This window comes from Diplotaxodon limnothrissa, linkage group LG15 (assembly GCF_057381915.1).
Source record: "Diplotaxodon limnothrissa isolate DT_005_m linkage group LG15, D_limnothrissa_male_GT1.1, whole genome shotgun sequence".
Classification (NCBI taxonomy): Eukaryota; Metazoa; Chordata; class Actinopteri; order Cichliformes; family Cichlidae; genus Diplotaxodon; species Diplotaxodon limnothrissa.
In genome coordinates, this window is record NC_140610.1 from 21,182,234 (window position 1) to 21,196,426 (window position 14,193).

At 38.5% G+C, this 14,193-nt stretch overlaps 1 protein-coding gene across 2 annotated transcripts; it reads right to left on the reverse strand.

The window, feature by feature from the left end:
- Positions 1–1,515: 1,515 nt before the first annotated feature.
- unc93a (unc-93 homolog A) lies at positions 1,516–11,701 on the reverse strand. 2 transcript variants are annotated; one of them, XM_085372297.1, is made up of 8 exons: positions 11,448–11,701; positions 7,391–7,572; positions 6,974–7,203; positions 4,575–4,700; positions 4,210–4,421; positions 3,288–3,423; positions 3,036–3,167; positions 1,516–2,284 (listed from the first exon to the last, which is right to left on the reverse strand). In XM_085372297.1, the coding sequence occupies exons 1-8, from the start codon at positions 11,535–11,537 to the stop codon at positions 1,998–2,000; spliced, it is 1,395 nt and encodes a 464-aa protein (XP_085228423.1). In that variant the 5' UTR covers positions 11,538–11,701; the 3' UTR covers positions 1,516–1,997. The 2 variants fall into 2 exon arrangements, with proteins under 2 accessions (XP_085228423.1, XP_085228424.1); XM_085372298.1 differs by lacking the exon at positions 7,391–7,572 and having other exon boundaries at positions 11,448–11,497.
- Between the last annotated feature and the right edge of the window lie 2,492 nt (positions 11,702–14,193).

The window sequence follows — 14,193 nt, forward strand, 5'->3', positions numbered from 1 at the left end:
GGTTTGTTCATTCATATGTTCGTGGCTGCTCAAGTTTACACACACACACACACACTTCTCTACTACACTCAAAACACAAACACCTCGTGCATTTGATCCCTCTGCTTTTTTTCCAAGGTGAGGATGCCAACCTTGAGGAAATGATGCTTTGACTAACAAATCTATAACATCTATGAATGTGGGAATGCAACACATTGCAATAAAAGCACCATTTGAAATGCAGCGTGTCACTCCTGTATGTTCTTTATCTCCCAGAAATTGGAAGGTTGTTTCTGAGATTTTGCTAAACCAGTTTGCAGATGATGGTCTTGTTTATTAGCCCATACTACCAGCTACACTAATGAACCACTGTGCATTTAATGGAAACAAAGAGTTTTTTAGCATTGTGACAGGAAGAATGAATATGGTTTTCTAATTCTGAGCCCCACTTATAGTTTGGTAACAATGGTATCATGTTACTCGTTACAAGACGGTCGTCTTCAAGTTTACATAGACACATCGTGGACGTGAATGTCGTAACTTTTTCCAGGGTGAAATTATAGTACAGCATATATCTTTAATGGCCTAAAAATACAAGAATTGTTCACACAAGTTTGGAGAAAATCCAAAATAAACCCACAGGGTCAAATGTATACACATTTTAATAAGTAGTGCAGGGGGTTCTACAATGTGTTTTTTAGTTTGGTCAAGGTCTATTCTCGTTAGAGATAATATTTGACTATGACTGGTAGTTTCTCTTTACCAGCATAAAAAGTATATGTTCAGTCCAACGACTGTTTTCAAAATCCAAGGGACTCTGTGGGGATCTAAGAATTAGAAATGTAGATTTACACCAGTTAGGAACGTTTCTTGGAACCATTTCTAATTGACTGCAGAATCCAGCATCACCAGTTTAGAAAAAACTGTACGAAATTTATTCAGATGTGTGACCACCTTGCTAAGGTGTGAAAGAAAACCCTCAGATAAAAGGAAATTGGTTAGGTTGTTCAGGAATTACCAAAGCTCAATTTTGCCTTGAACTGGAACACCAGCACCACTGTGCTCAGTGGACTGAGAGGGTGCAGATCAGAAAGCAATGTTCAGTCTGTAGTTAGAACCTGCAGGTGCACTGTGGCTTCCTGCCATAGTCCAGAAACATGCATATAAGGTTAACTGGTGATTCTCAACTGGCTGTGGGAACATGAAAGGTTGGCTCTTTTTTGTTAGCCGTGTGATAAGTCGCTAGTTTCTAGTGAGCTCTTGTCTCTAAATACCCAAACTGTCCATATATGATCAACCCATCACAGGCCAGGCTGATTGCAGAGCTTCTGTGCTGGACTTTAGTCTCTCCAGGACCTCAGGGGCTGACAGTGGTCGTTGACCATTTCGTCCAGCTCACTCTAATGAATCAGTGAGTGTTGTGTTGAATGCTGTTTGTGTGGCAACATCTCTCTGTCCTATTTCTTCCTTAACGTCTACAAAGTTATATGAACTTTACAACATTGGCAACTGTTAAAATAACAATTTAATCTGGTATTTTTCAAACATCTCACAGGTATGATTTCACTTAATCGCGGTATATAGTAGAATAGCTTACGAAAACAGGAAATGATACTGCTCTGTGTGCGATCACTGGTCACATCCTGGTCACACAGCAGCCGTAAATGACAATAGAAAAAGGCAGTAAAATAAAGTGGATAAGATTGCACGCACACATTGCTCAACATTTAGCCGACATAGATACTGAAGACTGAAGCACGTGAATGATGACAACAGTACAGTGCCAACCAAACAAAATGTTTCAAACAAAGCTGGCCTTATTAAAAAAAATAAAGTTGTTTTTTTTTTAAAAGCAAGACATTACAGTTTGTGTTGCTTTACCACAAGGAAGAAAAGAGCAAAGTCAATGTCTGGTAAAGTTCAACAGACGTGGGCTTATTGCTTACTGCACCTCTACAATCACATCATGCGTTTACAATGACATTCATTCAACAGGAGGCATGCTGCACTTTGTGTCTCTACAAGTGTGTCTGGCAGACGATGTCGTCACTTGCTTTGATGACTTCTTTGTGATTTTGGTAGTCTCCTTCTTGAATGGGTTTCGTTGGATGCTTGTGTTCATGGTACTCCACTATCGGGTAAGTGATGGCGGTGACCACCAGCACGGCCAGCACGATGTACAGTTTATACTCCAGGCATAAGAACGTGCTGTAGGCGAAGGCGATGACAAAACCCAACGACTCCCACATCCGGTAGTTTGCAAACGCCGCCTCTTTTTCCCGCGGGAAGAGGATGCCGTAAAGAGCTGTGAGACAAGGGGGTAGGTGCGCCAAGAGAAGGTAATTAAGTCCAGGTAATAAAGGTAGTGACTGCCAGTAAGGCTTATGGCCTTTATTTCTACCTGCAATTGCTTCTGCAGCTGTAAATGTCTTTTTGGACTGGTTTTAAACTCCTGTGTCGTCAGGTCATGTTACAGAGTAACGCCGGGGTAATGTAACAAATTACTGTCTCCAATGAGTAATTAAGTAATTTACTGCGTTACATTTAAGAAAAATAACACGTTTTATTTAACACTTTACTTTTTTTGAGTAATGACCCTTATGGCACTTATAACAATGGATTTAGTTTCTATGTCTGAAGAGCAAAGACAACATACAGTGTTTTAAATAGCCAACAGGGGGCGTAACCTGTGTGTGCAGAAGGACTTTAAATCCTATGAAAGTCTCGAGGAAAACCACCTTCTGACTGAGCCTGTAAACACTTTCCTGGTAAGTCACGCTTGTGAGTCATACTGAAGGAATTTTAAAGTTCCTTTTGTTACCATCTCTGTCTCCACAGAAAATTTAGTTTACACTGGTTTAAGGTTCACGGTTTCAGAGTGCACACTGCAAAGCAGCATCTCAGGGGAGAGCCAGCAACAGCATGTTATCTTGAAGGGGAGATCAGCTAGATTCTTGCTCATTTTAAGCTTAAATTTGAGTTTTTTTAACTAAAAAAAATCCTAATTTCTGGGTGTACCTGTTAGTTGCCTCAGGTGGGCTGATTGGGTTTCTTACCATTAGTCTGGGTTTGCCAGATAGCATCTGACAAACCCCACAGAGCAGGAAACACAAAAAACACAACAAGCTGGTCACGATGAGGCCTCCAGTACAAAAGAGCAATGATGCAGCTCAAGTTCGTCAGTGCAGCTGAAAGTGGAAAGGAAAATAAGAAAAGAGGCACGAAATGTATTAATACAAACATCAACAACAAAACAAAAACAGCAGTGAACGGTCTTTAATTATTGTATTTTGTTAAAAAGGTTATACCCAGGGCAAAGAGTGGAGCTCTTCCAGTGTGCTGGGCGAGTCTCCCAAAGAGAATTGAACAAAGGGAATTGGAAGCTCCAAAACACATCATTACAAAACCAACATAATGGATCCCCAAAGCACAAGTCACATAGTTCTGCGAAGAAACACAGCAGACATTTATAAGGCCTCACGTCTTATCATTATTGCTGTTGACAAAATTGGTAACACCTGGATAAGCAGTGGGCTGTTTTCAAAGAAGTGTTAGTTCAGAGGAATGAATGGCTTTCCCAGGGCAAATTAGCATCAGAACAAACTACAAGGCTTCTGGAACGATGTTCTTTGGAGAGATGAAACCAAAGAGGAAACCTTTGGGCATAATGTCCGCTATCACGTTTGGTGAAAACCAAATACAAAACATCAGCACAAACACCTCATACGAAATGTGAAGCACGGTGGTGGAGTGGTAATGATTCTGGCTTGTTTTGCAGACACAGGACCTGGGCACAACGCAGTCATGTATACTGAAGTACTCTTGAGTCAAATGTGATGGCATCTACCTGACAGATAAACTAGGCTGAAATTGTGTCATGCAACGGACCAATAATGCCAAGGACAGAAGCAAATCTACAACTAAATGGTTAAAAAAGAAAAGAATCAATGTGCACAATCAAAGTCAGACCCCAACCCAGGTCAGTGTTGCTGACTTCAGTTAATTGGAGATAATGTATCTGTATTCAGGAGTGGGACCACACCTCCCTTCACACCCCTTCTGGTTTTCCATCAATATATGACCCCCCCTAAGTCAAGCTGTACTGCGCTAATAATGAAAAGATCTAAAAAAAAAATTAGGCTAATATATCAAATCCTTTTATTTAACTATATGACTTAATGAAAACTGCACTAACACCTGAAAGCCTTCATCTTTTGGAGCAGTCCTTACCTTGGTGTACTCCCCTGAAAGGAAGCTCTGTTCAAAGCCGCTGTACATGGTGAGTGGGATGAGCGTCACCAGCCTCCAGTCCTTCAGGAGCCTGAATGTTGCCAAGAACGTGTGGCAAAACGGCTGCTGGCTGCCACGAAACTCGCTGGCCTGCTCACGGTCGATGTTGTCCAGAAACACGGCCACGATCAGGATGGCCAGCACACCCACGCCTGCCACACACAAAGAACAGTGATTCAGAAGACAGCTGCAATATGTTAGTCGCACCTTCGCGAGCGGTTGTGTGGTTATATAATTTCTTTGCTTCAAAGTTTGGCTGATTACTGATTAGCTAACACCCTCATTCAGGTGATTGGAAACTTTACCGATGTAGCTTCCGACGAGCGTCCACACCAGTTTCTGCTCAGGCCTTGTGGTGTTCCCATAAGCAGTGACATTAAGGCCGCAGTCGGCTGCTCCACAGCTTTCCAGCTGCTCCTGTGGGATGTCAACTGTCAGAAAAATATACAATTTGTTTAAGCGAATATATCACGACCAACAGAAAGAATGCAGAGAGAAACATGATACAGTTGCGGTTTTTGTTTTGTTTGCACTTTGCTAAAAATAATAATAATATTCGCCCTTTCTGTTCATCAAGGATGATTCAGTGTTACCTTACAATGTAAAGCTCTTTAAGGCAGCTGTTAAATTTAAACCCACAGCTGAAGCGTGACCGTAAAATCACGTTTTCCTTGTTTATTTGCCGCGCATGCTAAGAACACGTGCGGGTGAAGTAAGAGGCACATTTTATAGCCCAGCTTTTACACGCTCACTGTAGCCCTTGAAACATCACAGTCACGCCTTTTCTTGACCTTGTGATGTTTTCTACCAAGGTCAAGGAGACGGCGCTAGAAAAAGTTCATTCTGCATATGCAGCCTTGTCAGCTGTCAGATTGTCTGTTTGCACTCAGTTTGTCCTCCTCTTGTTCCTCACGCCCCCCTTTGATTCATGTTTTGTTTGGAGTCAGTATATCCCTGTTTTCTTTTACTTTTTTCCTTATTTGTTTGCAGGGCTCAGACACTAAAATCTTTACTTTTTTATTTGATCTAACTCAGTCCAGTGTCCCTAAAATACCAATGTTACAAAAAATCTCTCAATTTTTTGTACTGGAAGTGTGTTGGATTGTACTGGACACTTGGAATTGTCGTATCGATGAGAATTCTGTTGAAAATTGTTGGTAGAACGGCCAAGTTTACTTATTTTAGTCGATCAGCACGTTTAAACTGTAAAACTATAAAGATTTTGTTGCTGATAGTTTCGTTTAAAAACGTTTGTATCTAAACAGTGTCCCAAAGTAAGACGGAAATAAAACTGAAATAAATGTCTCTGTGGAGTCATTCTTCCAAGAAAGTCTCCTTTTAAACTGATAAGCAGAGAGTATTGACGCCATAAAGTAACATACTGCATACCTGGGAACTTTAAACACACCTTTTCTCATACTGTCCTTAAATTGAACCATAAAATGATTGGACCTTGTTCAGTGATGAGCTGAAGCTGGCAGCAACACAAGGCATCGTTTTAATATGTTAACTATGTTTCTTTAAGCAAGTTTTTCACGACTGAGCCAAGTGTCCTCTTTTTTGGAAATTAAAATATGGTCACCCTACTTAAGCTAAACTTGTCAAATCTGAGTTTGTAAAAGATTTTTAAACCTGCTTTTACATCTTTTTAAACTCTAAAAGTCAAACAAGTTTTGAGGGCTTTGACTGTTTCTTGCAGGCGCAGCAGCCTCGACACAAACTGAGTTTATACACAAGTACCTGAAGAAAAGACTTGCTAGTGTAAAACTCAGATATGCAGGGCTACCTGCTGTGGTGACCCAATTTTTTGTTTGTTTGTTTGTTTGTTTATCACTGTAAATTGTGATTTTTAATGATTGTAAGTCAAGCCAATCACCAGGCTAACAGTTGTTGCTAAGCTGCCTCTTCTCCTTACACTCCTAAATGTTACATCAGTGAAAATCTTCACTCATTTCCAGTATTTTTTTATTCCTGAACTCTCTTATAGTAGCTTTGCATGAGTCACATTAAAGGACAATCACAAGCGGTTTTGAACAGTATACTGAAAGGGTCACTTTAGTGAAACCTGTTTTTTATTTCCTTGAAAAAAAAAGGTAGAGTAACAGACTTTGAGGTACACCGTGTCTCCGATGTGTTACCTAATCAGCAGTGGCATTTAAGCGGCTGTGCACAGTGGATCAGCTGCTGTAGGTGCCGTGATTTAGTAACATGTCAGAGTCTCTAGAAATAATTTCCAGTCCAAAGCCAGAGGGAGATGTCACTGTAGTGACGTCTATCCTTTATATATGGTCTATGGTTCAGCTCTGAGAAAAAAAATAGCAAAGCTGTGTTTGTTTTTTAATAGAAACATGTCATTTGTTATTTGTAATGGCGGTTTAATACTGCAGGCTTTGTATATGGAGCAATGCCGATAGGCTTGCCCATCGAATGAGAGAAAATACTTCATAAATAATACTTTCAAATACTTGAAACCCCACTGCACACGTACAACATTTCAATGATAAATAAGGAAAATGTGCAAAGTGTTGCACGCTGTTTTCAAGCTTACTACTGAGGAATTAAACTTACTGGTATAAACAAATAAAACTGCGCACTGCAACCCCAAAAAGTTAACATTGTACAACTTTCAATGCACAATTAATGAGGCAATTAAACCAGTCCTGGTTCAATTTAATCAAAATGTGACCACTTTTCTGCTGCCTACCAATAGCTGTGTCCTGTCCAAAGATGAGGGAAGACATCAGGTTTCCCCAAACAGCGGAAGACTGAAAGATGAAAAAGAAGATGCCGAAATAGTAGTTGATCACGTCAGAGCCTTTTTTGTTGTCTTTGGCGGCCTGCATGTTCCCAGATATGGTCAGGTAGGTGCATTTAGCCGACCACAGAGGAGAGCCACCCAACCCCAGGATCACGGAGGTGGGGATGAGAGTGTACCTGTGTGAGAAAGCAACACTTGGTCTCAGCTTCAAGACTTTTTATTAGCCAATGAGGTTATTGGACAAGACGTGTTGCAGTTGGGTATCCTATTACAAAAATAATCTTTAATAACAGACATTAAAAAATTAGAACCCCAATTAGCCTCATTCATTTATTGTTTTTAATTGATTGTCTGGTTGATTACCATCCTGGGAAGAGGTTTCCCAACGAGTAGGACACGTAGCAGGCCATGCTAACCACAATGGTCCATTTACAGCCCAGGTTTTTGATCATGATGGGAGGGAGAAACATGGAGGAGATGATGATGGAGGCGTAGACGACGCTCAGAGAGGCCACGCCCATCCCCTCCACTGCATTCAGACTGCTCTGCACAGAGAGCAGAAACACTAGAAGTGTTGATCAGAGGTTCAATGTTATGAAGTCGACTGCACTATAATCAAAACAAAACAGTTTTTTCTAAAAGTAGACAAATTTGAGTATTTTTTTATATGCTCAAAATATTTTTATATATAGTGAGCCGGCGGATTTACACACAGAATAAGTGTTTAAAATTCGTGCTTGGACTTTTGAGTGATGTAAGGATTGCACATAATGCAGCACTGTTTATAAATAGGGATGTTTCAGCTTTGCTATGTAGCCCAATCTATGTCTTATAAGCTTTGGGAAACACTTTGAATTAATATTACTGTTACACTGACCTACATACTGATAATTACATAATAATTACACAATATCAGCATCAGTGTTTAAAGCAAGTTGATCATTAAAGGTGGCAATATTGGTGTAATATTATGTAAACACTGATTGTGATTTGAAAGTTAATTAGATTTCATTCATGATTCTATTTGTATAAAATATTTATATATTAACCTTCCTGCTGTGGAGCAGGGAAATTATTTTACTGCTATTGTTAAATAATTGTCATCATTACCATTGCATTAATAATATAATCTGGAGTTTATATTGCATTCAGGGGTTAAACAGTGTCTCTTTCAGAAAGACTGAGTTGCAGGCTGACAGGAAGTTGTATGCAGAAGTGAAAGCAGGAAGTTATTTTGAGCAGCAGGCTAAGACGAGGCTTTAACAATGTAACAGATAGCTTTAAGAAGGCCTTAAGCAGTTAGGACTATTTTATACACAATGCATATCTGTGCTTATTAAAGAGTTGGAGCTCGGTCAATTAATTGGGGGTCGGAAGCTTTGTTCGGCGCGATGTTCGGACAATCTATTGTGCAAGTGACTTGGAGCCATAGAAGGAATTGCAATACATGCTTACAAAACACTTATATATCAGATCATTTTATATTAAGCTTTTAAGTAGAGGTTCTTGGTTAAAACATTTATTTAGTAGAAGACATACACATAGTCTCAGTGAGCTTCTGGTCTGGTAAAAGGTCAGAAGTGCAACAGGTGAATTGAGAAAGAGCATTTGAGGACGAGACACAGACAGTAGGTGAAGAGGTGACACAAAGAGCATGTGAGGTCGTGACACACACACACATAGAGTTAAATTTATTTAGAGGAGAGATTACTCATGTCTGGTTGTAACTGCAAAAGTGTCTCGGTAAAAGAGGAACCGTTCCTTGTTGTCTCGGCAAGAAAGAGGAACAAGACAAGAACTGAAAGGTAGACAGGAAGGGTTAGCCATGAAAATAGAAGATGATCTTCTGGGTTAAAAGTCTGATCTATGTATAAAATGTATCTGTGACGCATGAAGGGGCGTCAGTAAATCAAACCCTGATGCTATAAAATATCTGTTCATGCTTTGATTAAGTCGAGGACTACTGGCTGTCTGCGTACAGAGTGTCTTCCCACACGTGTGTTCATTAAAATCATTGTTTGACCAAGATCCTCTGAACCATGGGTGGTGTGTACTCTCCTTCCTCAATTTTGAATCTTAACACTGCCTTCTTGGGACCTTTTTGTGCCACTGCTATGTGTTAAATGGCTGCCATTTCCACTGTGTTCAGTGGAATATAACCAAACTTGCCACAGGATAGTTTTTACCTGTCAATGTTAATATTCCAGTGTGAATTCCTTAAATCAGCCTAAAATGGCTGAGCAGCAGAAATCCCCACACCCATCACCCTGGGGACCATTTTCTGCCCATTGACTTCCATTATAAACGCTATTTTTCAACCCCAAATTATCATCATATGATTTTATTTTTTCTTCTTTTCTTGGATGTCAATGAAGACTCAGGGCCTTGAAGTTTTAATTTTTAAATTGCAAAAAAAATGCAAAAAAAATAATGGCAGGTCAAAATGTATGTTGGTGCCAATCTTTGGTCCATCTAAAGGCCTACTTATAATGACAATCACATATTACTTCAACTGGTTTTTTGTGGAAATATTTAGTTTCGTTTTTTGGTTTTTGGGGCTTATAACACAGGGCGCTCATGTAATAACACTGGGATTTGAAGGGTTAAAACAACGAAAATATAATTAAAACTTTACATGAATATTTCAGGGAGAAGTAGTTTTACAAGGTTGGCTAATTTAAAGTGGAATAAAATATGGATATATGGTCTTTTTATGGCGTGGCTGAGAATGGTCCCTAGGGTGATGGGTGTGAGTTTTTTAAAGGATGGCAGGAGGGTTAAAAAAAAAAAAACACCCAGCACGCCCCTGCGGGCGGTTTATCCTTCAAGCTCGGGTCCTCTACCAGAGGCCTGGGAGCTTGAGGGTCCTGCGCAGTATCCTAGCTGTTCCCAGGACTGCGCTCTTCTGGACAGAGATCTCCGATGTTATTCCCGGGATCTGCTGGAGCCACTCGCCTAGCTTGGGAGTCACCGCACCTAGTGCTCCGATTACCACGGAGCACTATATATATATATATATATATATATATATATATATATATATATATATATATATATATATATATATATATACAGTTTTAAAGTAAAGTGTAAATTATATATATATATATATATATATATATATAATTTACACTTTACTTTAAAACTGTATATATATATATATATATATATACAGTTTTAAAGTAAAGTGTAAATTATATATATATATATATATATATATATATATATATATATATATATATATATATATATATATATATAATTTACACTTTACTTTAAAACTGTATATATATATATATATATACAGTTTTAAAGTAAAGTGTAAATTATATATATATATATATATATATATATATATATATATATGATTTATGCCACGTGCTTATAACTGTCAAGTTTTTTTTAATTTTATCTAGAGTACTTCTAGTGTGTGCACAGATAATTATGTTTAAAGTAAACAGAAAACTGTTTAATTTACACTTTACTTTAAAACTGTCCAGCTCTCAACATACGACAGAAATATGGAATTTTTGTAGATATATATGTACGGATGTGAAAGTTTTTATAGTTTATAACAGTACAAATAAAAATTTGAAATGTTTTGGTTTTTGCTCACATCATTTTTATAGATAGAAAATCCTATTTTTATGTTAAAAATACAAAGAAAGTTCTGTTACTTTACACAACTAATACAGTAATTGCAATTGTGGTATTACAAATAAATTACCATATCTTATTTGCATTTTTATTTGTATTTTAAAATAATTACATTTTTTTTCATTGTCTTTATTTTTATTTTTATTTTCGAGCTCAACAGACTGGCGGCGTGTCCAGAGTGTACCGTGCCTCTCGCCCTATGGCAGCTGGTAGAGGATGGATGAATGGATTGTCATTATTATAATATTAGTAGTAGTAGTAGTGATAGTAGTAGTATCAATATAATATGAGTTATGCGTGCATGTGGAAATACAGAAATGAAAAGATTTTTCCAAATTAATCATACATGTGAAGAGTGTGAAGTTTTACCGGGAAAAGGAAAAAAACTACAATTATTAGCATACTATGTGCACCATTAATATTATACCAATATTTATATTTGTTAGTACCATTGTATTGTTCAGTTGTGATATAATAGTCAAGAAAATAACAAATTAATCCAGAATGGATTACTGGCATCATTTGTTGACTATAGGTATGCAATGTATTTAACATCTCATAGTCAGTTAGTATGAATACATTCTTCGAAGCTCCAATAATGATTGAATGAAATCCGGCGCTGACTGACAAACATGACCGGTAATTATTGACATATGGAAAACTTGTAAAGTAAATTATTCCTTGGTCCTTTCAACTGTGGAAGGAAAAATCACTCCTTTTTTCCCCTCCTTAACAAGCAGTAAATTGTAAATCTTCCACCTACCTGCAAACTCTGCAGACCTCCATAAGCCGTGAACAGGGACAGAAACCCAATTGAGACCACCAGCACATTCTTGAAGTTGCGGCTGATCATGGCTGCTTCTTTAAAAGTATATTTAACAAAACAAAAAACCTTCTCAGAGCATTAACCTTTAAAAACAAAAAACAAAGAAAAAGAAGCTGTTAGGTTTTTGTATTTTGTTTTTTTGTTTTGTTTTTTAGATTCGTGGCTTCATGCAGCAGCTGCACAGAGTGAAGTCAGAGGTCGCTCACTGCTGAAGGTATTTCTGATAAACCTTTACACTGGAAATAACTGAGAACAAAGTCCAGCCCTCTTTCTGTCACACACATACGCCCATACACCCACGCATTACGCATGTTTTTGCAGACAACTATATATTGCATTTCTTATCATGTTGGCCTCAAAATATGGTGCAATTTGCTCACATATCAAGCTCATATATCAGACTGCCCTTCTTTAAATCCTGCACTTTCTCTGAGTCATCGCACATGTTTTGCCTGTAATTGTTGATCATTACTACTTTAAAGCTTCATTCTTCTCACTCAACCCCTCTTCCTCCTTCTTTTTAGTTCCTTTTAAGATTTTGAATCCAGACTCCTTGTGTGTACTTACACCATGCATACATACAGGAGCAGTGACCACAGAGCAAAGGTTTACAGTGTGTTACCTCTCATTCTTTACTTTTATGAACGTACAAGACATCTTTTGCTTTTCACAGCATGACAGCTTGTTGTTGTTTTTTTAAACAGAAAACACAGGGACACCGCAGTCCCCTCTGTTATCTCAGCTGTACCCAAAGAGAAATAAATTCCAAACCAGCCAGTGAGTGCACGCAGATCATTTAATTTGTGTAGCTTTTGGTGAAGTTTTTTGTGACTTGTGATGGTCAAAAAGCTGCTTCACTGCGTCGGGGCTGATTTGACGAATGAAACTTCTGTCTATATTATCTGGTGTTTATTTAAAGCTATCAGAAGGGATGGCAGATTACAGGTGGAACAGTTTGAGACTAATCATATGAGCCAACTCTAAGAAACAGCTGTTTGAAACTCTTCATATCTCTACAGATAAAGTGTTGGGTGGTGTTGGCCTAATGAGGACAGATGTAGGTCACACACAGCGCTGCACAGACCTGGAGCTTTTTCACTGCCTATTGGATATCGGGCTGTCATGGCTTAGATATTGGGACTTGTCTGGCTTTGTCCTAATTTAAACGGGTTTTTCAACCGTTCTGATTTGCCTGAAGGACTTCCTGCAGTGTGTGTTTGGTTTTGTTTCTAATATTTTAAGGTCCTCAATACACAATACAATACACATACACACACAAAAACATTATTATAAAATGTTTGGGAAAAAGCTTGGCTTGGTTAAAAAGGGCCCAGTTTAGATCAAAATAGACCTTTTCTCCAGGCCTTATGCCAGGTGGCGACAGCTGTGTCTACAACAAGACTTGTGATCCTATAGAAGTCTGCGAGAACGCGGCTTTCTGTCTTTGTAAACACTTTAATGCTGAGTTTATGGGCTCAGTCACTCGTTTTGGAGCATGCTGAATAAAAAATGATGTTTGTTTTGAAAATCTTTTCCACGCTGTGTTTCAGATTGTAGTATTATCTGTGTGAAGTCATTGACTTGACTTTGGTTTAGTTGGGGAGGGTGGGGGGTTCAAAAGACGCACAAGAGTTTGTGAAACTGTCACAATAAGTCATTCAAATTTTTCCCCTTATGCACGTCTTTTTGTGTAGGAGAGCATGAAGCTGTAAGATTGTCCTCTTCATGTCACAGGTGTACTCACCATGGCAACCACACACCGACACACATGTATTAAAAAACACGTCAGCCATACAAATTGTACAAATAATGTGTGAAAGTCTGTGATGGGTCTGTTTGTTTGTGTGTTCGTTGCTAAACTTTTGCACTGAGAGAAAAAGTCTCATGTCTGGCTTCACTTTTGCAATGTAACTGGGGTTAAATTTTACATGCGATTTGGGCAGGGGCGTAATTTCCAGGGGGGTTAGGGGGGGGTTATGAACCCCCCCCCCCCCAATAATCAGACCCATCCACTATAACCCCCCCCAATAAAATTATGAATTATCTTGTATAAATAGGCTGTTGATTTTCCATACTCATTTCAGGTATTACCAGCAAAATACTTGCATGTTTAATCATCTGGGAATTTACCCAGATTTATTTATTTATTTAGACAGAGACCTTGACCCCCCCACCCTCCCACCCCAATGTTCAGCACAAAGTTACGCCCATGGATTGGGGCCACAACCAAAAAACTAACAATAAAAAATAATAGTGTAAAATCTGCGTGAAAGAAATGAATACAAATGAATAGATGGTTTCTTAATAAGCTGTGTCTGTAACATTTAACATAATTTCTCTGGCCTCTGGAGCAAAATAACTCTTTAAAAAGTGAATGACTGTGAGTGTGACTCTCCACGTTCCTCCTTGTCAGCGTGAAGGTTCAGAGTGTGAACTTTATGGCGGGTGACAAAGTACTTGAAATCTGTGGACACTTTAAACAGTTGTTTTTCATATTTGAATTATATAAAACTATTTTATAGCTTTGTAAAAGAAACCGAATTGTTTGGCGTGAGTGCTTAAACAAATCGAGTGTTTCTGATTGCTGTGACAATACAAATGAGAACTGCACGTCAGACTTTATCCAAAACAAAGGAGGAGCTCGTTGAACTGTGGCCAAACATCGGATAATTTGCTCTCGTAG